The sequence below is a fragment of the Dipodomys spectabilis genome, unplaced genomic scaffold (genome assembly GCF_019054845.1).
Source record: "Dipodomys spectabilis isolate Male_0828 unplaced genomic scaffold, ASM1905484v1 ptg000018l, whole genome shotgun sequence".
NCBI classification, from domain to species: domain Eukaryota; kingdom Metazoa; phylum Chordata; class Mammalia; order Rodentia; family Heteromyidae; genus Dipodomys; species Dipodomys spectabilis.
Genome location: NW_024870695.1, coordinates 12,579,255 through 12,602,719, shown reverse-complemented (window position 1 = coordinate 12,602,719; position 23,465 = coordinate 12,579,255). Strand labels below are relative to the sequence as shown.

Here is a 23,465-nt window from a genome sequence, read left to right as displayed (position 1 = left end):
GACGCTGTGGCTCAAGTGCTTGCCTTTAGCTGAACAGCTGACAGCACCCAGGCCCAGAGTTCAAGCCCCACGACTGACAAAAAACAAAACAAAACAAACAAAAACTTATACTTCACTAAAAATATCTGTGGAAAGATTAGAAAATGCAATAGAAAAAGAGGCTGGGTGTGGTGGCTCATGCCAATAATGCTAGCTGCTCAGGAAGCAGATTGAAAAGTTGACAAGACCTGTCTCAGCCATTAAAAGAAGCTAGACAAGGTGGTACATGCCTGTTATCCCAGCTACTAGGAAAGAGTAAATAGGAGGGCATAGTCCATGCTTGCTGGGCTAACTATGAAAGTTTGTTGAAAAGTAAAGCAGAAAAGGCTGGGGGCATGGCTCAAGTGGTAGAGTGCTAGCCTTGAGCAAAAGAAGCTCAGGGACAGTGTCCAAGTCCTGTGTTCAAGCCCCAGGACTGGCAAAAAAAAAAAAAAAATTAATTCCTATATTCACAGTGGTGTGTACCTGTAGTCCCAGCTACTCAAGAGGATCACTTGAAGAGGCTGTGTGTGTGTGTGTGTGTGCGCGTGTGTGCACGTGCATGCATGTGCGTGGGCGCATGTGTGCATGCCAGTTATGGGGCTTGAACTCACAGCCTGCACTGCCCCTGAGCTCTTATGCTCAAGTCTTGTACTCTACCAATTGAGCCATAACTCCATTTCTGGCTTTTTGATGGTTAATTGGACAGGTAAAAGTTTCATGGACTTTTCTTGCCCAAGCTGGCTTCAAACCTCAAGCTTCAGATGTCAGCCTCCTTACTAGGTAGGATTACAAGTGTGAGCCATTGGTGCCTGATGTGTGCAGACTTTTTAAGGGTTTTTTTTTTCCTCCCCTGTACTGGTGCTTGAACTCAGGGCCTGGCGCTGTCCCTAAGCCTCTTTGTGTGCAGGGCTAGTGTTCTACCACTTTTTGTGAGTAGTTTACTGGAGATAAGAGTCTCACAGTCATGAGGCACTGGCACATGGCTTTTTTAAGGGCTGCTTCCCCCCCCCCCCCCCCCCCCCCCCCGCCACTGGTGGTGGGGCCTGAACTCTGGACCTGGGCTCTGTCCCTGAGCTCTTCAGCTCAAGGCTAGCACTCTACCACTTGAGCCACAGTGCCACTTCCAGCTTTTTCTGCTTCTGTAGTGCTAAGGAATCAAATCCAGGGCCTCATGCATGCAAGGCAAACATTACCACTGAGCCACCTTCCCAGCCCAAGGGCTTCTGATACATGTTTTTTTAATTGTTTGTTTGTTTTGTCGGTCATGTGGCTTGAACTCTGGGGCTGGGCAATGTCCCTTATCTCTACCACTTGAGCCACAGCACCACTTCTGGTTTTCTGGTGGTATTTATTGGAGATAAGAGTCACGGACTTTCCTGCCTAGGTTGGCTTTGAACTGCGATCCTCAGATCTCAGCCTCCTGAGTAGCTAGGATTATAGGCATGAGCCACTGGTACTGGCTTAAAATCACTTTTTATAAAAAGCATACCAATTTCTCTTAGTGTAAGTGTGTTTATTTTTCTGAATTCTTATGATCACCATAGGGTAGTTATTCATTCTGCCCATTATTTGAGCTTCTTTAGCATGCCAGACATACTAGAAAGAAGTGAACAGTGGCCTCTACCATATGAGGCTTACAGTGTCTTCAGTCACTGGTGTTTACTAGCTGAATAGGAAATAATGTTGTGTTTTAGTCTCTCCCCTTCCCCCCCAGTCCTGGGCTTTTTAGTTCAGGACCTGGGCACTGTCTGAGCTTCTTTTGCTCAAGGCTAGCACTGTATAGCTTGAGCCATAGCACTACTTCCGGCCTTTTCTGTGTATGTGATCCTGAGGAATTGAACCCAGGGCTTCATGCATGCTAGGTAAGCACTCCACCATTAAGCCACATTCCCAGCCTGGTTTTGATTTTTTGCACTTAAATAATATTATCGTGCTTGAAGTTATTTCATAGCATGTCATGTAGTAGGGGTTTTATACTTTTCCAAAAGTTAATCAGTTGTTATCCATATCTCATTTAGTCAACTATCCATTCTCGGTCCTGGGACTTGAACCCTGGGCCTGGGCACTGTCCCTGAGGTGTTTAGCTCAAGGTGAGCACTCTACCACATTGAACCACAGCGCCACTTCCAGTTTTCTGGTGATTTATTGGAGATAAGAGTCTTATGGTCTTTCCTGCCCAGGCTGGCTTTGAACCGCTATCCTCAGATCTCATCCTCCTGAGTAGCTAGGATTAAAGACGTGAGCCACTGGTGCCTGACTCCATTCATTTTTTTTGTGTTTGCCAATGCTGGGGCTTGAATTCAGGACCTGGCCTATGTCTCTGAGTTTCTTTTGCTTGGGGCTAGTGCTATATCACTTGAGCCACTGCTCTTTCTGGCTTATTTGGTATGTTAGTGGAGAAAGAGTTTCACAGACTTTCGTGCCTGGGCTAGCTTTGCATGCTATCCTCAGTTCTCAGCCTCCTGAATAGCTAAGATGATAAGTGTGAGCAACCGGTGCCCAGCTTGTCTATCCCTTTTTTACTGATGAGAAATACAATTAAAAAAAAAACACAAATAAAAAACAACCCTGGGGGGCTGGGAAGGTGGCTCAGTGATAGAGCGCTTGCCTTGCATACATGAGGCCCTGGGTTAGATTCCTCAGCACCACATAAGCAGAAAAAAAAAAGCTGGAAGTGGCGCTGTGGCTCAAGTGGTAGAGCGCTAGCCTTGAGCTGAAGAGCTGAGGGACAGCGCCCAGGCCCAGAGTTCAGGCCCACAACTGGAACCGCCCCCCCCGCCCCCCAAAAAAAAGAGTCTCACAGACTTTTCTGCAGAGCTGGCTTTAAACTGAGATCCTCAGATCTCAGCCTCCTGAGTGGCTAGGATTACAGGTTTGAGCCACTGGCACCCAGCTTAGAATAATTCTTAAAGGCTTCCAAAAAATGTTACTGATTATTTAGTTTAAAAAGTTGTACACTTGGCCTGGGAAGGTGGCTCAGTGATAGAGTGCTTGCCTTGCATGCATGAGGCCCTGGATTCAATTCCTTAGCACCACATAAGCAGAAAAGGCTGAAGTGGCACCATAGCTCAAGTGGTAGAGCGCTAGCCTTGAGCTAAAGAGCTGACAGATAGTGCCCGGGCCCAGAGTTTACACCCCCCCGACCAACAAAAAAAAAAAAAAAAAAGGTTCTACACTTGTAAATTGTATAAGATTTAACAAATACATGATATTTTTAGTCTTCCTATTCTGGAATATGATAGGATATATTGTAGGTACATATAGGATATTAATTTGGAACTGTCCTGTAAGTGTTGGCACATATAGAAATTAAGTTAAGGTGAGAAAAGTAGACAAAATAAAAAGATTTGAGGCCAGCGCCGGTGGCTCACATCTGTAATCCTAGCTACTTAGGAGGCTGAGATCTGAGGATTGCCGTTCAAAGCTAGCCTGGTCAGGAAAGTTTGTGAGACTCTTATCTCCAATAAATACCACCAGAAAACCAGAAGTGGCGCTGTGGTTCAAAGTGGTAGAGTGCTCTCCTTGAATTGAAGAGCTCAGGGACAGTGCCCAAGCCCCAGAGTTCAAGCCCATGACTGATGAAAAAAAAAAAAAAAGGATTTGAGGTTTTGAGGCTTATTTGTGGTATGTACATTCTCAGACTGATGGGGTTTACTCAGAAACATTTAGATGGAGGCTGAGGCTCAGAACTCTGGGAAAGACATTTAAGAGGAATATGAAAGACCTGAAAAGAGACATGACTTATGAAAGGGATGGCCAGGAGAATAGAAAATACAGGTGACAGGGCTGGGAAGGTGGCTCAGTGGTAGAGTACTTGCCTTGCATGCATGAGGCCTTGGGTTCGATTCCTGAGCACCATATAAGCCATAAGCAAAAAGAAAAAAGCCAGAAGTAGTGCTGTGGCTCAAGTGGTAGAGCGCTAGCCTTGAGCTAAAGAGCTGAGGGACAGTGCCCAGGCCCAGAGTTCAGGCCCCATAACCCGACCCCCCCCCCAAAAAAAAAAGAAAAGAAAAGAAAATACAGGCGACTTTGAGGCAATCACACCAGTATTTAAATCTCTGTGTTTATTGACGCTGTAACATTAACCTTCTTAAACCTTCATTTCCTTGTTTTTGGAATGAGAATAATATCAATCTATTTTATAACGTGTAGAGGATAGATAAAAATAATAGGGACAGAGCAGGGTATGTTAGATAAGATTGGAGTATTAGATGATACTTGTAATAATAGCAACTCAGGAGGCTAAGATCTGGAGGATCACAATTTAAATCCAACTTAGGCATAAAAGTCCATAAAACTCCATTTCCAAAATAACAAAAAATGGGTAGGAGGTGTAGCTTAAGAGGTAGAGTGCCAGTTAGCAAACATGCTGAGCAGGCCCTAAGCCCTAAATTCAAACTCTAGCACGCACATGCACACACACACACACATGTTTTAGAATCACTATTGAAGGGGCTGGGAATGTGGCTTAGTGCTAGAGTGCTTGCCTAGCATGCATTAAGCCCTGGGTTTGATTTCTCAGTACCACATGAATAGAAAAATCTGGAAGTAGTGTTGTGGTTCAAGTGGTAGAGTGCTAACTTGGAGCAAAAGAAGCTCAGGGACAGTGCCCAGGTCTTGAGTTAAAGCCCAGGACTTGCAAAAAAAAAAAAAAAAAAAATCACTGTTAACGTTGGGTTCTTCTGGTTCACACCTTCCAAATGAGAGTAAGGACTGTTTTTTTTAATTGACAGTTTTAGGGTTTGAACACAGAGCTTTGTGCATGCTAGGCTAGTGCAGTGCAGTATCTCTGAGCCACATCTTCAGTCCTGTTTTTCTCTGGATTTTTTTAGGATAGGGTCTCACTTCTCACTCAATCTTGTGCCTGGGTTGTGATTCACCTACTTTTAGTTACTGGGATCATAGGCCAGTACCACCATGTTTAGCTTCCCTCTGTCGAAATAGTGTCACAGACTTTTCTGCTCCTGCTGATCTGGAGCTTTGATCCTTCCAATCTCAGTAGCTTGGGATGACAGGTGCACACCAAAGGGGTTTGTGAATTTATTCTCAGCCTCTCAAGTAGCTAGATTATAGGTCTAAGCCACCATACCTAGTTTACCCAGTGATGCCTTTTTTAGAGAAATACTAAAAGAGTTACACGAAGTCATGTAAATATGCTTCTTTAGCACATACCCGAAGCATAGCAGAGGCTCAATAATAGTTTGCTTTGATAATGGTGATATGTACCAAGTGAGTGTCCAACACACAAAGCTTAGCATATAGACGATCAGTATTAGCAGAGGCTCATGAATAGGAGGGAGAGCTGTGCTTTTCACAGAAGGTAGAACAGGAGCAAAAAACACAGAGGATTTGGCATACACGTTCACAGCACTATTTGCACATATATCTGATTACGTTACAGTTTGCTTTAATTTTTTTATCCAAAGCTTGTGAGGAAAGTAACTCCTTACGGTGAACGTAAACATTTCCTCCTTCCTCCAGGCAAACACAGAACAGCCCAAGCTGAGTAGGGATGAGCAGCGGAACCGAGGTGCCCTCTTACAAGACATTTGCAAAGGGACCAAACTGAAGAAGGTGACCAACAGTAATGACCGCAGTGCACCTGCTATTGAGAGTGAGTCTAAGCTTTATTTTTATTTTATCTTATTTTTTTGTCCAGTCCTGGGGCCTGAACTCTGGGCCTGGGCGCTGTCCCTCAGCTCTTCACCTCAAGGCTAGCACTCTACCACTTGAGCCACAACGCCACTTCTGGCTTTTTTCTTTTTTGTTTATGTGATGCTGAGGAATCGAACCCAGGGCCTCATGCATGCAAGGCAAGCGCTCTACCACTGAGCCATCTTCCCAGCCCTAAGTTTTATTTATTTAATTTATTTTTCTGTTGGTCATGGGGCTTGAACTCTGGGCCTGGGCCTCTGTCCCTGAGCTCTTCAGCTCTACCACTAGAGCTGCAGTGCCACTTCTGGCTTCTTCTGCCTATGTGGTGCTGAGGAATAGAACCCAGGGCCTCGTGCATACAAGTCAGGCACTCTACCACTGAGCTACCTTTCTGGCCCTTAAGCTTTATTTTCTAGTGAAACGCTACATTTTTGTTTTTGTTTTTTTAGTTTATGTTTATTATATTATATATAATATATACTATAATCAGTATTATAGTATATATTATATATATGTATAGTATATAATATATACAATATATGTACTATAATGCATATTATATACTATTTCATGTATATATTATTTCTACGTGTTTATGCTATATTCCAATTAGTTTCATCTCTATCACATTCCTTGTCCCCCTTGCCCAACAGGTTTTCATAGTTGCAGATAGTCTAATTCATATTGCTGAGTCCTTTGGCTTTCTTCCCATCTGCTCATTTGAATACCTTAGATGTTTCTTCTTAATCCAAGAGAAGCAGTCTCAGAATTAAGACTTCTATCTCTACTGTAGCTAGTACTTGTTGGGGTCTATCCTTGGCTATTCTTTGGGGATGCCACTACATTCCTAGAAACTTTTTTTTTTTTTTTTTTGTCGGTCGTGGGGCTTGAACTCTGGGCCTGGGCGCTGTCCCTCAGCTCTTCAGCTCAAGGCTAGCGCTCTACCACTTGAGCCACAGCACCATTTCTGGCTTTTTTCTTTTGCTTATGTGGTGCTGAGGAATCAAACCCAAGGCCTCATGAATGCAACGCAAGCGCTCTACCACTGAGCCACCTTCCCAGCCCTTCCTAGAAACTTTTTTGTGTGTCAGTTTTGGAGCTTGAACTCTGGGCTTAGGCGCTGTCCCTCATCAGCTCAAGGCTAGCGCTCTGCCACATGAGCCACAGTGCCACTTCCATTTTTCTGGTGATTTATTGGACATTAGAGTCTCATGGAGGGGCTGGGAAGGTGGCTCAGTGGTAGAGTGCTTTCCTTGCATACATGAGACCCTGAGTTTGATTCCTCAGCATCACATAAGCAGAAAAAGCTGGAAGTGGCGCTGTGGCTCAAGTGGTAGAGAGCTAGCCTTGAGCTGAAAAGCTGAGGGACAGTGCCCAGGCCCAGAGTTCAAGCCCCACTATGGACAAAAAAAATAGAGTCTCATGGATGTTCCTGTCTGGGCTTTGAACCATGATCCTCAGATCTCAGCCTCCTGGGTAGCTAGGATTACAGGAGTGAGCCACAGGTGCCTGGCTCTGAACATTTCATTCTCTCTTTTTTTTTTTAGTCTGAAATTGAGACTTGAACTCAGTATCTGACACTTTTGTTCATTGCTTTCCTTTCACCTTAAGTAAGAAAAGGTTAGCTTCTATTTCTTTCATCACACTGGAAGTTTCATCCCCACATGGAGATGGAGAAGAGCAAAGCCTAACTTTATTTAATACAAAGGCAAAAAAAAAAAAAGGCTGGGCACTGGTGGCTCATGTCTGTAATCCTAGCTACTCAGGAGGCTGAGATCTGAGGGATCATGCTTCAAAGCCTGCCCAGGCAGGAAAGTCTATGAGACTCTTATTTCCAATTAACCAGCAGAAAATCAGAAGTGGAACTGTGGCTCAAGTGGTAGAGTGCTCACCTTGAGCTGAAGAGCTGAGGAACAGCACCTAGGCTTAAAGTTCAAGCCCCACAACCGACAAACAACAGCAACAACAACAAAAAAAGCAGAATTGATTTGTTTGCAATTTAAAGCCCACATAGAGGAAGGGTTGACTTGGTCATCATCTCAATGCTTATGAAATGAATATCCTAATGGTATACTTTCCAGAGCCCAAAGGAAGCAGTGGTGGTTACGGCTCTGGAGCCGCTGCTGTGCAGCTCAAGGGAGGGCTCTTCCAAGGAGGAGTGCCGAAGCTCCGGCCTGTGGGAGCCAAGGACAGCCCAGGTATCTGATAAGTACTTCCCCAGGATATTTCCGAAGCACATTAGATTCTGATTTGTCCCAAGTGGACTTTCCTGGGTTAATAACTGGCTAAAGGGAGGAGAAATTGATGGGAGCAGAGACAGAATTACAGTGCAAAATAAGAGTATATGAAGTAGAACATTATTAGCTGGGCCCCAGTGGCTCCCGACTATAATCCTAGCTACTCAGGAGGCTGAGATCTGAGGATCATGGTTCAAAGTCAGCCTGAGCAGGAAAAAGTCTGTGAGACTCTTAACTCCAATTAACCACCAGAAAACTGGAAATGGCGCTGTGGTTCAGAGTGATAGAGCACTAGTCTTGAGTGAAAAAACTCAGGGACGATGCCCAGAGCTTGAATTTAAGCACCACAAACAACCAATCAAAACAAACAAAAAACATTATTCAGCCTTTAAACAGAAGGAATTTCTGCCAGGCACCAGTGGCTCATGCCTTAATCCTAGCTACTCAGGAGACTGAGATCTGAGGTTCATAGTTCAAAGCCAGCCCGGGCAGGAAAAGAGTCTGTGAGACTCTTACCTCCAATAAACAACTCAGAAAACTGGAAGTGGCGCTGTGGCTCAAGTGGTAGAGCACTAGCCTTGAACTGAAGAGCTGAGGGACAGTGTTCAGGCCCAGAGTTCAAGCCCCATGACCAGAAAAAAACAAAAACAAAAGCAAAAAACAACAACAACAAAACCAGAAGGAATTTTTGTCATTTGTGACAACTTGAATAAACCTGGAGGATATTATGTTGAGTGAAGTAAGCTAGGCTCACAGAAAGGCAAACGTGTGATTTCACTTAAATTGAGATGGAAAACGAACTTAGTAGAGAATAGAATGTTGATAAAGGTGAAGGGTAGGGAATATGGAGATACATGCCTTCATCTAGAAAGAAAAAGTGTTAGTAGTCTACACAGCATGATGGCTAGAGTTAATAATAATAATCATAGTTACTTAAGCTACTCAGGAGGCTGAGATCAGGAGACTTGAGGTTCAAAGCTAGTCCAGGCATAAAAAGTCTGGAAGACTCCATCTCCAATTAACCAACAAAAAGCTGAGCTGACACTGGATACTGATGACTCAATATCCATAATCCTAGCTAGTCAGGAAGCTGAGATCTGAAGCCAGCCTAGACAGACAAACTGAGACCCTGATCTCAAATTAACCAGCAAAAAGCCAGAAGTGAAGCTGTAGCTCAAGTGGTAGAGTGACAGCTATGAGTAAAAAAGCTGGGGCTGGGAAAGTAGCTCGGTGGTAGAGTGCTTGCCTTGCATGCATGAGGCCTTGGGTTTGATTCCTCATCAGCGCCACATAAACAGAAAAAGCTGGAAGTGGCACTGTGGCTCAAGTGGTAGCAAGCTAGTCTTGAGCCGAAGAGCTGAGGGACAGCACTCAAGCCCAGAGTTCATGCCCCATGACCAACAACAACAACAAAAGCTGAGTGGGTGTGTGAAACCTAGAGTTCAAGCTTCAAAAAATTGACTGGAAAGCCTGGCACCAGTGGCTTATGCCTATCATCCTAGCTAATCCCGAGGTAAGATCTGAGGATCACAGTTCAAAGCCAGCCAGGGCAGGAAAGTCCATGAAACTTATCTCCAATTATCCACCAGAAAACTGGAAGTGGCACTGTGGCTCAAATGGTAGAGCGCTCACCTTGAACTGAAAAGTTCAGGGACAGCACCCAGGCCCAGAGTTCAAGCCCCATGACTGAGAGAAAAAAAAGAATTGGCTGAAAGCATAGCTTAAGTGATAGAGTCCCAGTCAAGCAAGTTCAAGGCCCTGAATTCAAACCCTGGTACTAGCAAAATAAATAAATGTGAAAACGTGTATATGTGTGAGTAATATTTTTTAATGGACTCTGAGCGTGAAACCAGATTAAAATTCAGGACTAGAGTTTAAGATGTAACTCATTAGTAGAGTGGGTAGTGCTTTGTATGCATTTCCAGCTCAGCAAACAAATTGGCCCAAAACTATGCAGTTACTTCCCCTACTGCTGTGCCCTTGTACTAAGGAGATCAGGTGTGGAGAGACTGACACATCTTCAGTTCTGTTGACCTGTGTTGTCTGGTGTATTTATAGAGAACCCAGCTGGTAAGCCAGCACTACAGATCCCCAGTTCTCGAGCAGCTGCGCCAAGGCCTCCGGTGTCTGCAGCCAGCGGACGTCCTCAAGATGATACAGACAGCAGCAGAGCTTCTCTTGCAGAACTGCCCCGGATGCAGAGACCCTCTTTGCCGGACCTTTCTCGGCCCAATACTACCAGTAGTACGGGCATGAAGCACAGCTCCTCTGCTCCTCCCCCACCACCTCCAGGGCGGCGAGCCAATGCACCCCCTACACCCCTGCCTATGCATAGCAACAAAGCCCCAGCCTACAACAGAGAGAAACCCTTGCCTCCAACTCCTGGACAGAGGCTCCACCCTGGTCGAGAGGGACCTCCTGCTCCACCCTCAGTCAAGCCACCTCCTTCCCCTGTGAATATCAGAACAGGACCAAGTGGCCAGTCTCTGGCTCCACCTCCTCCGCCTTACCGCCAGCCTCCTGGGGTCCCCAATGGACCCTCCAGTCCCACTAATGAGTCAGCCCCTGAGCTGCCACAGAGACACAATTCTTTGCATAGGAAGACACCAGGGCCTGTGAGAAGCCTAGCGCCTCCTCCACCCACCTCTGCCTCCTCTTTACTGAGTAATAGGCCACCTCCCCCAGCCCGAGACCCTCCCAGTAGGGGAGCAGGTAAGTAAGTGCTCAGAAGCATCTTTTATTTTTTTTTTTCTTACAAGTTTATCTTTTTACTCCTTTCCCCAAAGTATCCCTTCAGTGATGTAGAGAATAACAATTTATATATTCATCCACCTGGTTTATATAAAGTATAATGTAGAGAAATCAAATCAGAGAGGAAGAGAAGAGAATATACTGGGGATAGGGTAATGTTTTGAATTGGGGAGTATGGTGACAATGTGACAATGACCTGAAGAAAATAATGAAGTCCCATATCTGATAGAACAGCTGTAGCAGGCAGTGGAACAAACAAATAAAAAGGCACTGAGGCAGGAATATTCTTAACACTGGGATAGTAGGAAGGAAGTCACTGTGATAGGACTAGATTGAATGAGGAGTCAGTGGCAAGAGCAGAAGTGAGAGAGCTCAGTCTCCCTGAGAGACCATTATAGGACTTAGAGCTGAACCACATGTGAGATGAGAAGCCACTGAGGGCTTCCAAAAGAGAATTAGTATGACAAAATCATTAGTCTCTGTGTTCAGAACAGACTGTGGCAAAAGGAGGACACACAGGAGACTGAGCAGGTGGGAGGACTAGAGGGATCACTTGAGCACAGGCATCTGGGCGACATGATGACATCTTGCCTGAACACTTCCCACGACCTCCAGGAAGAAAGGAAGAGGGAAGGAAAGAAAGGGAAAGAAAACAGAATGTAAGGAATGGGAGGAGAGGAATGTAGAAATCTCTTAAGGAGTTTGCTGTGAAGACCTGGGTAGGTGTGTGTTTGTGTAAATAAGTAATAGAATGGTGGATATGGGTTGTGAGTTGAGGTTTTCTCTCCAAGATCGGAGAGCTGGCTGCTGATGGATTGGGTAGCCTAAAATGAGTGAAGAGGGGAAGATTGAACTTCCTAAGAGGGAACGAACTGTCTGAGCCTAGTCTTTGAGGAGGTGAAAGGAGATGGAATTTGATCCATACATGGGAATACATAGTTCTTCATAATAACAGCAGGGAAGGCAAAGCATATAGGCATAGAAGCAAATAGGTAATTGGCAAAATGGTAGGAACATGTTAAAAAGGTTCTAATTTTCTTGTTTTTTCAGTGAAATAGAATGCAAGAAAATTAGCTGTATATGAGGCCAGAGGAAAAAAGGAGAGATTTTTAAAAATATTTTTATTATTTTTATGTAGTTGTATACAGGAGATGTCATTCAACAAAGTAGTTTATGAGTACAGTGCATCTTGATCAATGAGAGAGGACAATTTAAGGAGAGAGAAGAAGGCATGAAGTCTTCATGTGAGGCTTGAGAGAGTAAAGAGACTGGGAAGTGTGCCTGGATAGGCAGTCACAGAAAGGGCCTGCCCGAGATCAGGGGCATTCCAAGAGAGTAATCTGCATGGTGTGTGTTTAGCTGCCATTTCTAGGTACAGGAAGGGACCCAAATTGTATTTAACCAGTACTTGCATTTTGTGATCCCAAGGAAGAGTGAGGTAGGAGAGGGAATAACTTATGTAATGGATTGATTTTAATAATAGACCATTAGTGCTTAAATTGGAGGAGGAGAGAATTAAGGAACCACAGAAAGAGTTGGAGAGATTCTGTGATCTCTTTAAGGAAGAGTGACCAGACAACTCCCTGATTGGACCTAGGGATTTTGGCTCCCATATCCTTGTTAATGTACTTTGAGCCACACCTTCTACAAGTGACTTCTGAGCTTTTATTTTTATTTATTTATTTATTTATTTTTATTTTTTGGGTTCAGTCGTGGGCCTGAACTCTGGGCCTGGGCGCTGTGCCTCAGCTCTTCAGCTCAAGGCTAGCACTCTACCACTTGAGCCACAATGCCACTTCCAGCTTTTTTTTCCTGCTTATGTGGTGCTGAGGAATCGAACCCAGGGCCTCATGCATGCAAGGCAAGCGCTCTACCACTGAGCCACCTTCCCAGCCCCTGAACTTTTATTTTGTATTCAGTCTCTACAGATATAGAACAGTGATTAAGAAGTTAGGTCATTGGGCCTGTTGGTGCACATGTAGTCTAAGTTACTGAGAAGGCTAAGAATTGATTGAGCCTAGAAATTTGGGACCTTCCTGGGCAAGACAATTTAAGAAAAAGTATTATGTCATTAAAAAGCATGTATTAGGGGCTGGGAAGGTGGCTCAGTGGTAGAGCACTTGCCTTGCATGCATGAGGCCCTGGGTTCGATTCTTCAGAACTACATAAGAAAAAGAAAAAAAGCCAGAAGTGGCGCTGTGGCTCAAGTGGTAGAGCGTTAGCCTTGAGCTGAAGAGCTAAGGGACAGCGCCCAGGCCCAGAGTTCAGGCCCCACGGCCGGACCCCCCCCCCCCAAAAAAAAAGCATGTATTATAAGCCCATTATTCCCTGGGTGCCTGTGGCTCATGCCTCTTATCCTAGCTACTCAAAAGGCTGAGATCTAAAGATCTGGGAAACTCTTATCTCCAATTTACCCCACAAAAAGCTGCAAGTGGAGCTGTGACTCAAAGTGGTAGAGTACTTAGTCTTGAGCAAAAAAAGCTCAGGGATGGTGCCTAGGCCCTAAGTTCAAGCCCCAGGACTAGGGGAGAGAGGGAGGGAGGGAGAGAGAGAGAAAGAGCAGGAGAGGAGAGAGGGAGAGAGGGAAGAAGAGAAAGAAGGAAAGAAAGAAAGAAGAAAGAGAAAGAAAGAGAGAAAGAAAGAAAGAAAATAGAGCCGGCCGCTGGTGGCTCATGCCTGTAATCCTAGCTACTCAGGAGGCTGAGATCTGAGGATCGCGGTTCAAAGCCAGCCCAGGCAGGAGAGACCGTGAGACTCCTATCTCCAATAAACCACCAGAAAACCGGAAGTGGCGCTGTAGCTCAAGTGGTAGAGCGCTCGCCTTGAGCTGAAGAGCTGAGGGACAGCGCCCAGGCCCAGAGTTCAAGCCCCTCGACCGACAAAAAAAAAAAAAAAAGAAAGAAAGAAAATAGAGTTCTTCATGTGAGCAAAGTCCATGACTTTCTAACCCCACCCAGTAATAGAAGCAGAGAAAAATGTGTGTGGGTTAAGCTGAGGAGGTTTGAACATCTGTAGACTATATACATTTTTCTTCCCTCTGGTTTCTTTGGATGAATTTGAATTAGCCACCACTAATGTTGAGATCTGCAGGAGGTCTCAGCTTGCTTCTTTTGTAAATGACCAGAGATCTTTTAGTCCAAGTTCTTTTGAGTATTGGCTATATTTGTTGTATGATGTTGAGCAAATTGCACTGACTATCAGAGTTGTTGCCGCATCTGTAAACTAAAAGTATACTACTGGTTTTGTGTAAAAGGCTTCTAAGTAATTCTTGGACTTCTGTTAAATCACATCAGAGCACTATTAATGTGATGGTGTACTTTTTGTTTCCTTTTTTTTTTTTAACCATTTTTTTGGTGTTCGTTTGTTTGTACCAGTAGTTGGGCTTGAATTCAGGGCCTGAGTGCTGTCCCTTAGCTTTTTCACCCATAGCTGGCTCTCTCTACCAGCCACAGCTCAATTTCTAGCCTTTTGTTGGCTTATTGGAGATAAGAGTCTGATTGAATTTTCTGCCTGGGAGCTGTGATTCTTAGATCTCAGGCTCTTGAGTTGTTAGGATTACAGATGTAAGTCAGTGGTGCCAGCTTAATTTTTGTTTCTATGTAAAGAATTTACATTTGAGAGGTTATAGAGTCTTTTGGACTTTAAAGCAAACCAGAAATTTGACCTTCATCCATAGTTTATTCCCTACATTTGCCTTCTGCAGAGTAAAATACTGCCTTTACAATTTCTTTTATTTTTAAACTCAGAACATTATGTTTGTTAGGCAGGCTGTATACCAATTAAGCCATACTTCCAGTCCCAAATACTGCCCTTTTGAAGGATAATTTAAAAGGTAGAGAAACAGCCAGGTGACAGGGGCTCAAACCTATAATTCTGTCTATTCAAGAGGCTAAGATATGGAAGATCACAGTTCAGACTCAACCTGGACAGAAAAAAAGTTTGAAAGACTTCACGAAAATAAACAGCAGCTGTGTTTGAAGTGATAAATTCTCCATCATGAACAAGCAAGCTGAGAAGGCCCTGAGTTTAAGCATGGCAAAAAATAAAATAGTGCCAGGTGTCAGTGGTTCACACTTGTAATCCTAGCTACTCAGGAGGCTGAGATCTGAGGATCTCCGTTCAAAGCCAGCACAGACAGAAAATTCTGTAAGACTCTTACCTCCAATAAACCACTCAGAAAACTGGAATTGGCTCTGTGGCTCAAGTGATAGAGCTGAGGGACAGCGTTCAGGCCTAGAGTTCACGCGCCAGGACCGACCAAAAAAAAATTTAATAATAATGGTAAAATGATATAAAATAATTAAGAATTTTATCATTTTTTTCCCCTTAAAATTGGTGTTATTGGTGGGGTGCTGGGGGCTCATGCCTGTAACCATAGCTACTCAGGAGGCTGATATCTGAGGATTGTGGTTCTAAGCCGGCCTGGGCAGGAAAGTCCGTGAGACTCTTATCTCCAATTAAACACCAGAAAACTGGAAGTGGTACTGTGGCTCAAGTGCTAGAATGCTCGCCTTGAGCTGAAGAGTTAAACTCTGCCCAGGCCCAGAGTTCAAGCTCCACAACCAACCAAAAAAATATATATATATGGTGTTATTAGCTGAGAGTTGTATAAATATAATTCTACTACTCAGAAGGTTGAGACAAGAAGCTGGGCACTAGTGGCTCACGCCTGTAATCCTAGCTACTCAGGAGGCTGAGATCTGAGGATCACGGTTCAAAGCCAGCCCAGACAAGGAAAGTCCTTGAGACTCTTATCTCCAATAAACCACTAGAAAACCGGAAGTGGCTCAAGCGGTAGAGCACTCACCTTGAGCTGAAGAGCTGAGGGACAGCGCCCAAGCCCAGAGTTCAAGCCCTACGACCGACAAAAAAACAAAAAGAAGGTTGAGGCAAGAGGATCATGAATTTGAGGCCAGCCTGGACTACCTAGCAAGACCTTATCTGCAAAAAAAAAAAAAAAAAAAAAATTGCAGGGTGCTGGTGACTTACACCTGTAATCCTACCTACTCAGGAGGCTGAGATCTGAGGATCGCGGTTCAAAGCCAGTCCTTGAGACTCTTATCTCTAATTAACCACTAGAAACTGGAAGTGTTGCTGTGGCAAAGTGGTAGAGCCCTGGCTTTGAGCCATATAGCTCAAGGATGAAGCCCAGACCCTGAGTTCAAGCCCATAACCAACCAACAAACAAAAAAGATCATCTTGGATTCCAAATGAGGAACTCTTACCTAATTTTTTTTTTTTTTTTTTTTGAGTTGGGTCGTGGGGCCTGAACTCTGGGTCTGGGCGCTGTCCCTCAGCTCTTCAGCTCAAGGTTAGTGCTGTACCACTTGAGCCACAGCGCCACTTCCGGCTTTTTTCTTTTTGCTTATGTGGTGCTGAGGAATCGAACCCAGGACCTCATGCATGCAAGGCAAGCACTCCACCACTGAGCCACCTTCCCAGCCCTAATTTTTTTTTTCAAACTGACTTTTTTTAGGACTCTTTTTTTTTTTTCTGGCCTGTTACTTGAAACAGTCTTAAAATTGAATCAGACAAAGAACTTGGAAGCTTATTGGACAGACCTTGTGTCTTTTCTCTTTGTCCCTCTTCCCTTACCAGCTTCACCCAAGCCTAATTATTTTGAATTTTAATTGCAGCTCCTCCACCCCCACCACCCATGATCCGAAATGGTGCCCGGGATGCTCCCCCTCCACCCCCACCATACCGAATGCATGGGTCAGAACCCCCAAACAGAGGAAAGCCCCCACCGCCACCCTCAAGGACACCAGCTGGGCCACCCCCTCCTCCTCCACCACCTCTGAGGAATGGCCACAGAGATTCCATCACTACTGTCCGGTCTTTCTTGGGTAAGTCATTGCTCTTTTGTCCCATAGTTCCTGTGTAACTTCTCTCATTCCACTGCCGTGGCTGCCAGGTAACGATTGGGTGGGAATGGCCACACCATAGTTTTCTCGAGGCATTTCTTTACCTGACTTCCATCCCCAGACCTCTACACACCATCCATTGACATCTTTCCTTGCATAGATTGTAGGACTGATTGCTTTGCAATAGATTGAAGTAAAGTTAGCAGGTATCATGCTAACTTTAAAGATATTTTCAAGCCTTCCAAGGATCATTGTTGCTGGCTAGTTTTTATGTCAGAGACGGTATCCTCTTCAGATTAGTCAGACATATCCTAGAATTTCGTATCGTAGGAAGGAGAGCTACTTTCTGGCTCTTTAAAAACTAAACAAAGCCCTGCACCAGTGGCTCACGCCTATAACCTAGCTACTTAGGAGGCTGAGATCTGAGGATTGAGGTTCAAAGCCAGCCCAGGCAGGAAAGGCCATGAGACTTTTATCTCCAGTAATGATCAGAAAACCAGAAGTGGCGCTGTGGCTCTAGTGGTAGAGTGTTCACCTTAAGCTGAAGAGCTCAGGGACAGCGCCCAGGCCCAGAGTTCAAGCCCCATGACCCCTGCCCCCCCTCCCCCAACTAAACAAGCCCAGCACTGATATATCATGCCTATAATCCTAGTTTCTCAGTAGGCTGAGAGCTGAGGATTGAGATTCCGAGCCAGGCAAACAAACTTTGGAGACTCTTTTACAGCTAGCCAGCAAAAAGCTAGAAGTGGAGGTTGTTTAAGTCAGAGTACCAGCTGTGAGCAGAAAATCCTTTAAAACTTCAGTTCAGGCCCCAGTACTGCCAACAACAGCAAAAAATGAAAGAAACCTTGGAAATGTCACTAGATACGATTGTGCACACCTGTAATCCCAGCACTCAGTCTGAGGCAGAAGCATTGCAAATTTGAGACCAGCCTGGGCTACATAGTGAGTGAGGGCAGCCCAGATTGAGACTGTCTCAGACAAATAAAAAACAAAGATTATTGGATAGCTGGACTCTGGTGGCTCATGCCTGTAATCCTAGCTACACACGAGGCTGTGGTTCAAAGCCAGCCTGGGCAGGAAATTCCCTATGAGACTCTTATCTCCAATTAACTACTCAAAAACCAGAAATGACGCTGTGGTTCAAAGTAGTAGAGTTCTAGCCTTGAGCAAATGAACTCAGGGACAGTGCCCAGGACCAGAATTCAAGCCCCATGACTGGGGGGCAGGGAGGGAGGAGGCGAGCTGGGTGCTGGTGGCACAAACCTGTAATACTAGCTCCTCAGGAGTCTGAGATCTGAGAATTTCATTTCAAAGCCAGCCTGAGCAAGAAAGTCTATGAGACTCTTGGATTTCCAATTAGCCACTCAAAAAAATAAATAAATAAAGCCAGAAAGGAAGCAATTGCTCAAAGTGTTAAGAGTGCTAACCTTGAACACAAAAGCTCCAGACAGCACCCAGGCCCTGAATTCAAGGCCTAGACCAGCCCAAAAAAGAGAAGCCCTGGAAATGTAAATTAAACATTAAAGGAATCTTTGAGCCTTCTTGCAGGAGTAGGGACCAGGAGATGGCTGTCTGAATTGTTTTGTAGAACAAAAGAACAAAAGGAGAGTAACCTATGTTGAGTGGGAATTTCCTGGCCAAATCTCTAGTTAAAGCTGGGTGCCAGCCAGGCACTGATGGCTCACTCCTGTAATCCTAACAATTCAGGAGGCTGAGATCTGAGGATCGTGGTTCAAAGCCAGCCTGGGCAGAAAAAGTCTGTGATACTCTTTTTTTTTTTTTTTTTTGGCCCAGTCGTGGGGCCTAAACTCTGGGCCTGGGCGCTGTCCCTCAGCTCTTCACCTCAAGGCTAGCGCTCTACCACTTGAGCCACAGTGCCACTCCGGCTTTTTTCTTTTTTTGCTTATATGGTGCTGAGGAATCGAACCCAGGGCCTCAGGCATGGAAGGCAAGCACTCTACCACTGAGCCATCTTCCCAGCCCCAAGTCTGTGATACTCTTACCTCCAGTAAACCACCAGAAAACTAGAAGTGGCGCTGTGGCTCAAGTGGTAGAGTGCTAGCCTTGAGCTGAAGAGCTGAGGGACAGTGTGCAGGCCCAGAGTTAAAGCCCCATGTCTGACAAAATAAAAAATAAAAAAAGCTGGGTGCCAGTGGCTCATACTTTTTTTTTTTTTTTGGGTCCGGTCGTGTGGCCTGAACTCTGGGCCTGGGCGCTGTCCCTCAGCTCTTCAGCTCAAGGCTAGCGCTCTACCACTTGTGTGGCTCATACTTCTAACCCTAGCTACTCAGGTGGCTGAGATCTAAGGATCATGCTACAAAGCCTGCCTGGGCAGGAAAGTCCAAGAGACTCTTATCACCATTTAAACATCAAAAAAAAAAAACCCCGAAGTGGAGTTGTGGCTCAAGTGGTAAAGGGGTACCTTTGAGTACAAAAGCTCAGGGACAGTGCCCAGGCCCTGAGTTCAAGCCCCAGAACCTGCACTCCTCCCACCCCCAAAAAGAAAAACCTTGGTTTAGGGGCTGGGAAGGTGGCTCACTGGTAGAGTGCTCTCCTTGAATGCATGAGGCCCTGGGTTTGATTCCTGAGGACCACAGCAGCAGAAAAAGCTCGAAGTGGCACTGTGGCTCAAGTGGTAGAGTGCTAACCTTGAGGTGAAGAGCTTAGGGACAGCACCCAGGCACAGAGTTCAGGCCCCGTGACCAACAAAAAAGAAGAAAAAAAGAAATCATTTTTGCCAGAGGCTGGTGACTCATGCCTGTAATTCTAGCTACTCAGGAGGCTGAGATCTAAGGATCGCAGTTCAAAGTCAGCCCAGGCAGGAAAGTCAGTGAGAATCTTACCTTCAGTTATCCACCAGAAAACCGGAAGTGGCACTGTGGCTCAAGTGGTAGAACACTTGTCTTGAGCTGAAGAGCTGAGGGACAGCACCCATGCCTAGAGTTCAAGCCCTGTGACCACCACCAACAACAACAAAAAAAACAACTGCGGTTTGGTGGCTGAAACACGCTTTCTATACATCAGGATGCATGAGGGATTATTAAGCAGAATGGGTGGTAAGAAGTCAGAGGCCTATGGAAGCACAAGGAGGGGCCATGTCAGTTAATATTCTATTCTTTTCACAGATGATTTTGAGTCAAAGTATTCCTTCCATCCAGTAGAAGACTTTCCTGCTCCAGAAGAATATAAACATTTTCAGAGAATATATCCCAGCAAAACAAACCGAGGTGAGAAAGGTAGTAAGGAAAGTTTTTCCCTTATTGTATGAATGTTGAATTTTGTGTTGTCTCCCTCTCTTCTTCCCTCCATCAGAGCTAAGCCTTCTGAGTAGCTAGTATTACAGGCAAGAATCATCAGCTCCAGGCTTGTGGTTTTTAATTATGCTTTAAATATGCTTCTCAACCGGTGCTGGTGGCTCATGCCTGCAATTCTAGCTACTCAGAAGGCTGAGATCTGAGGATCGTTTTCAAAGCCAGCCCTGGCAGGAAAGTATGAGACTCTTTATTTCCAATAAACTATTCAGGAAAAGCCAGAATTGGTGCTGTGGCTCAAGTGGTAGAGCCCTAGACTTGAGCACAAAGAAGCTCAGGGACAATGCCCGGGCACTGAGTTCAAGCCCCAGGACGGGGGAGGGGGTGATGATGATCTTCTGCTCCTCATCTTTTTTTTTTTTTTTTTTGGTTGTGGGGCTTGAACTCTGGGCCTGGGAACTGTCCCTGAGCATTCAGCTACAGCGCCACTTCCAGTTTTCTGGTGGTTTATTAGAGATAGTTTCATGGCCTTTCCTGCCCTGCTGTCTTTAAAAAACAAAACAGGCTGGGAGCTGGCAAGTATGATGCCTTGGTTGGTTCAGTCCCCAGTACTGGAAAACAGTTATAACAACCAAAAAACCTAATCCCTAGATTTTAAAGGTTTACTTAAAGAGCTCAACTCTCACTTCAAGAATGTTTGTATTATTCAGGGTCTAGTATGTAATCAGTATATATGTGTTTGGGTGTGTGTTTTTTTTTTCCAGCTGCCCGTGGAGCCCCACCTCTGCCACCCATTCTCAGGTGAAGCCTGGTTTGATCCTGTTCCTCAGGAAAAGAATGGACCTCCTCTTCTTCTCAGATGGTCCTGTCCATTCCCCTAAACCTGCATGAGAGCTCCTACTGTGTTTCTCCAGTGCAACCAACCCTGGACTCAAAGCATCCTCCCAGCTCACTTCCATCTATGCAGTTCGTCTCTGGATTTGGTGATTGGACTCTTTCTGTCCGCAGTGGGGTCTTAAGCCCTACATCTATCCCACTTCTAGCAAGTCCTGCCAGTCTGTGTCTCCTGCTTTCCCTAGGGAAAGGTGCCTTGTGGTGGATGGACTCACTGTTGGGCAGGATGGAGAATGCTGCTCCTCTGTGTTCTTATCCAGTGTGGGGAAGCTTGGTGGGTGCATTATATTCCATTGTTTAGGAAGCTGGCATAGCCAGGACTTCTGGGAGAGGGACATTTATAGTGAGGCAGGAAAGGAATGTACAGACAAGTGATCTGTTTTAAAGGTCAGGTTTGGAGAAAGGACAAGGATATGGCTCTGCTTTATTTTTAGGGGCATTTGGTTTTGTTCTCATCCTCCCTCCCCCATTCCAGGGATAGGTTGAATATACACACTAAATACTAATCAATTAAACTAAATATTTAAAAAAGAAAAGGGTAAAATAAGCTGAGGATCAGTTTAGAGCTAGTCAGTTCTTCTGCATCTAAGGGACCAGGAGCCATTCAAGTCCTCTGGGACTCCCTGCCCCCTTTCCTCAGGGTACTAGGTTGAAGGATGTTCCCCCGACCCTCCCTGTCCTCATCCTGCCAAGAGGAAAGTCACTTTTGCCAGGGGCATCATTCAGTTATGATCCACAAATTCCAAAAACTTCTGGTGGGAGATAGGGAGATGTTGCCTGGGTCTTAACCTCAACCTCAAGTCTGCCTCAGTTTTTCTGACTGACCTTGAAGTGATCATTGGTTTTGAGTCAGTCAGCTCCAGAATGATTAAAAAGGCAAGGAGGAGATACCCTTCTTTCATGGGAGAATCTGGCTCTGTCTGGGTGGAATACAAAGGATTTGACAGATAAAGGATTTGCTTATAATGAAAAGTTGACAGTCGGCCTGACTGAGCAGGCTCTTCCTTCCTTTATTCTCACTTGCCTAGAGTGCAGGTGCTAATGACAAATTAGGACAGGTTGAGAACACAGGAGAAGCTGGGAGGGATAATTCAGTATTCCTGTAGGCCAAGAAGCACAAAGACGTCAGTGAAGTTTGCCTCCTTAAGATAGGTCTTCTGTTGGCAGCCGGCATTATGTTGTTTCCTTGTCTTCCAGGCCCTAGTTAAAGAGCACAGGGAACATAGGTGGTATGTCTGAAGTTGGATAATGAGACAATGACTGTCCTTTCTCCAATAGCAGGATGGGGCTCCTGGACACCACAAACCAAATGAGTTTGATATAGCCATTGCCACATGCCCAGGCTGCTTTAGGCTTGGCCTAAGAGCAGGGAGACTGAGCTTGAAATGTGTAGGGCATTCCAGTTAAGAACTTTAACCAGACCCATCACAGGCTTAACTTGCCTTAGGGATCCTTATAATCTATTGGATCACAGGCTAAGGATCTGTCCTGATTCCTGGTAAAAGTCCAAATCTTCCTAGTGATAGGTGAGGGAGGACTCAAGTTATTCAGAGTCTCTTATCTTTTTCCATCTCCTGGATCACATGGACTCTTGTGACAGACTACAGTTAAATCTGTCACCAACCTTTTTCTAATCATTCATTATTTATTCTTTTTTTTTTTTCCAAATCTGTTAGCAGTTACCTCCCAGAAGTATCCCCAGAATCCTGCCGTGAGTAGAGGTGAGAGGGGAGTACAAGAGTTGATACTGCAGCAGAATTCCAGGGTAGATGCTAACGCATTTCTGAACTTTGACTGTGAAGTCTTCCCATTTGTTTTTGAAATGGGAGTTGATGCCTTTTGTACAATGTTCTCAAAGTGTATTTTTTTTTAATCCTTTACTCAAATATAGAGCATCAAGATGTGTATCACAAATAAAGCCAAACCCCAGCTTTTCATTGGGGCTGAATCTTCCTCCCCATGACCTGCTGCTGCCCCTCCCATTCCCCAGCATTTGGACTGTGTCACATGGGTACTGGTTGTATTTGCATTGTCTTTGCCTCATGAAAAAAATGGGGGATTGGAAAAAAAAAAAAAAAAAACCAACAACAAAAAAGGCCTGGGTCTAGATATAATCAAATGACTTTTCTCCTTCAGAGCATGTTGATGACACAACACCTACTGAAATCTCTTTTGCCTTATCCATTATTGGGTCCCTCTGAATAACAGATTTATTGCCATGTATATTTGCTATTGAAGGTGGGAATATAATACTCATAGTTCTTGGTCTATTTTGTATGTTTTACAAAGCTTGTAATGTAGATTTAAGGTGGGCTGGCTGCAAGAGCACTTAAACGTCTCACCTTTTAAACTGCTTTTTCTCTGCTTGCAGGAGTGTTGTCCCTTCAGTGGAAGATCGGGTGGTCTCATGTTGAGGCTGTTACCCAGTCCTCTTAACTCCCCTGTCCCCTCCCAGACAAAAGAGACATCACCCAGCTAAATATCAAGAAGCTGTACTAACAACAGCTCTTGTGTGGGTTTGTGTTTATGATATTTTTCTCTAGTGAGAAAAAAACTTAGTAGTTTCTTACTGCTCTGTCTGGAAGTAGGACAGTGCCTCTAAGGTTTTAAATAATCTAGATGCCTCATTCTCCTTCTCTGGTCACTTAACCTGGACCAAAGCACTTTGATATTCCAGGTGTGTTTTTCTCCTGGGGATTTGCTCCAGCTGTAAAAGTCCAGCATTTTCATAGCCTAGGCCAACAGAGTAAGTTAGCCTAGGGCTATCCCAGCTGATGACAAGCATTCTG

At 44.9% G+C, this 23,465-nt stretch overlaps 1 protein-coding gene across 4 annotated transcripts in view; it reads left to right on the top strand.

The window, feature by feature from the left end:
• Wipf2 (WAS/WASL interacting protein family member 2) overlaps positions 1–22,733 on the top strand; it is a 62,636-nt gene extending 39,903 nt beyond the window's left edge. For 3 of the 4 annotated variants that reach the window (XM_042672599.1, XM_042672607.1, XM_042672589.1), the window contains 6 exons: positions 5,503–5,635; positions 7,758–7,874; positions 9,972–10,625; positions 16,301–16,510; positions 19,657–19,767; positions 20,547–22,733. In XM_042672599.1, coding sequence (XP_042528533.1) covers positions 5,503–5,635; positions 7,758–7,874; positions 9,972–10,625; positions 16,301–16,510; positions 19,657–19,767; positions 20,547–20,587 — 1,266 coding nt within the window. In that variant the 3' untranslated portion in view covers positions 20,588–22,733. The remainder of the gene's footprint in view (positions 1–5,502; positions 5,636–7,757; positions 7,875–9,971; positions 10,626–16,300; positions 16,511–19,656; positions 19,768–20,546) is intronic. The other variant, XM_042672616.1, reaches the window with a different exon arrangement.
• The last annotated feature ends 732 nt before the right edge of the window (positions 22,734–23,465 follow it).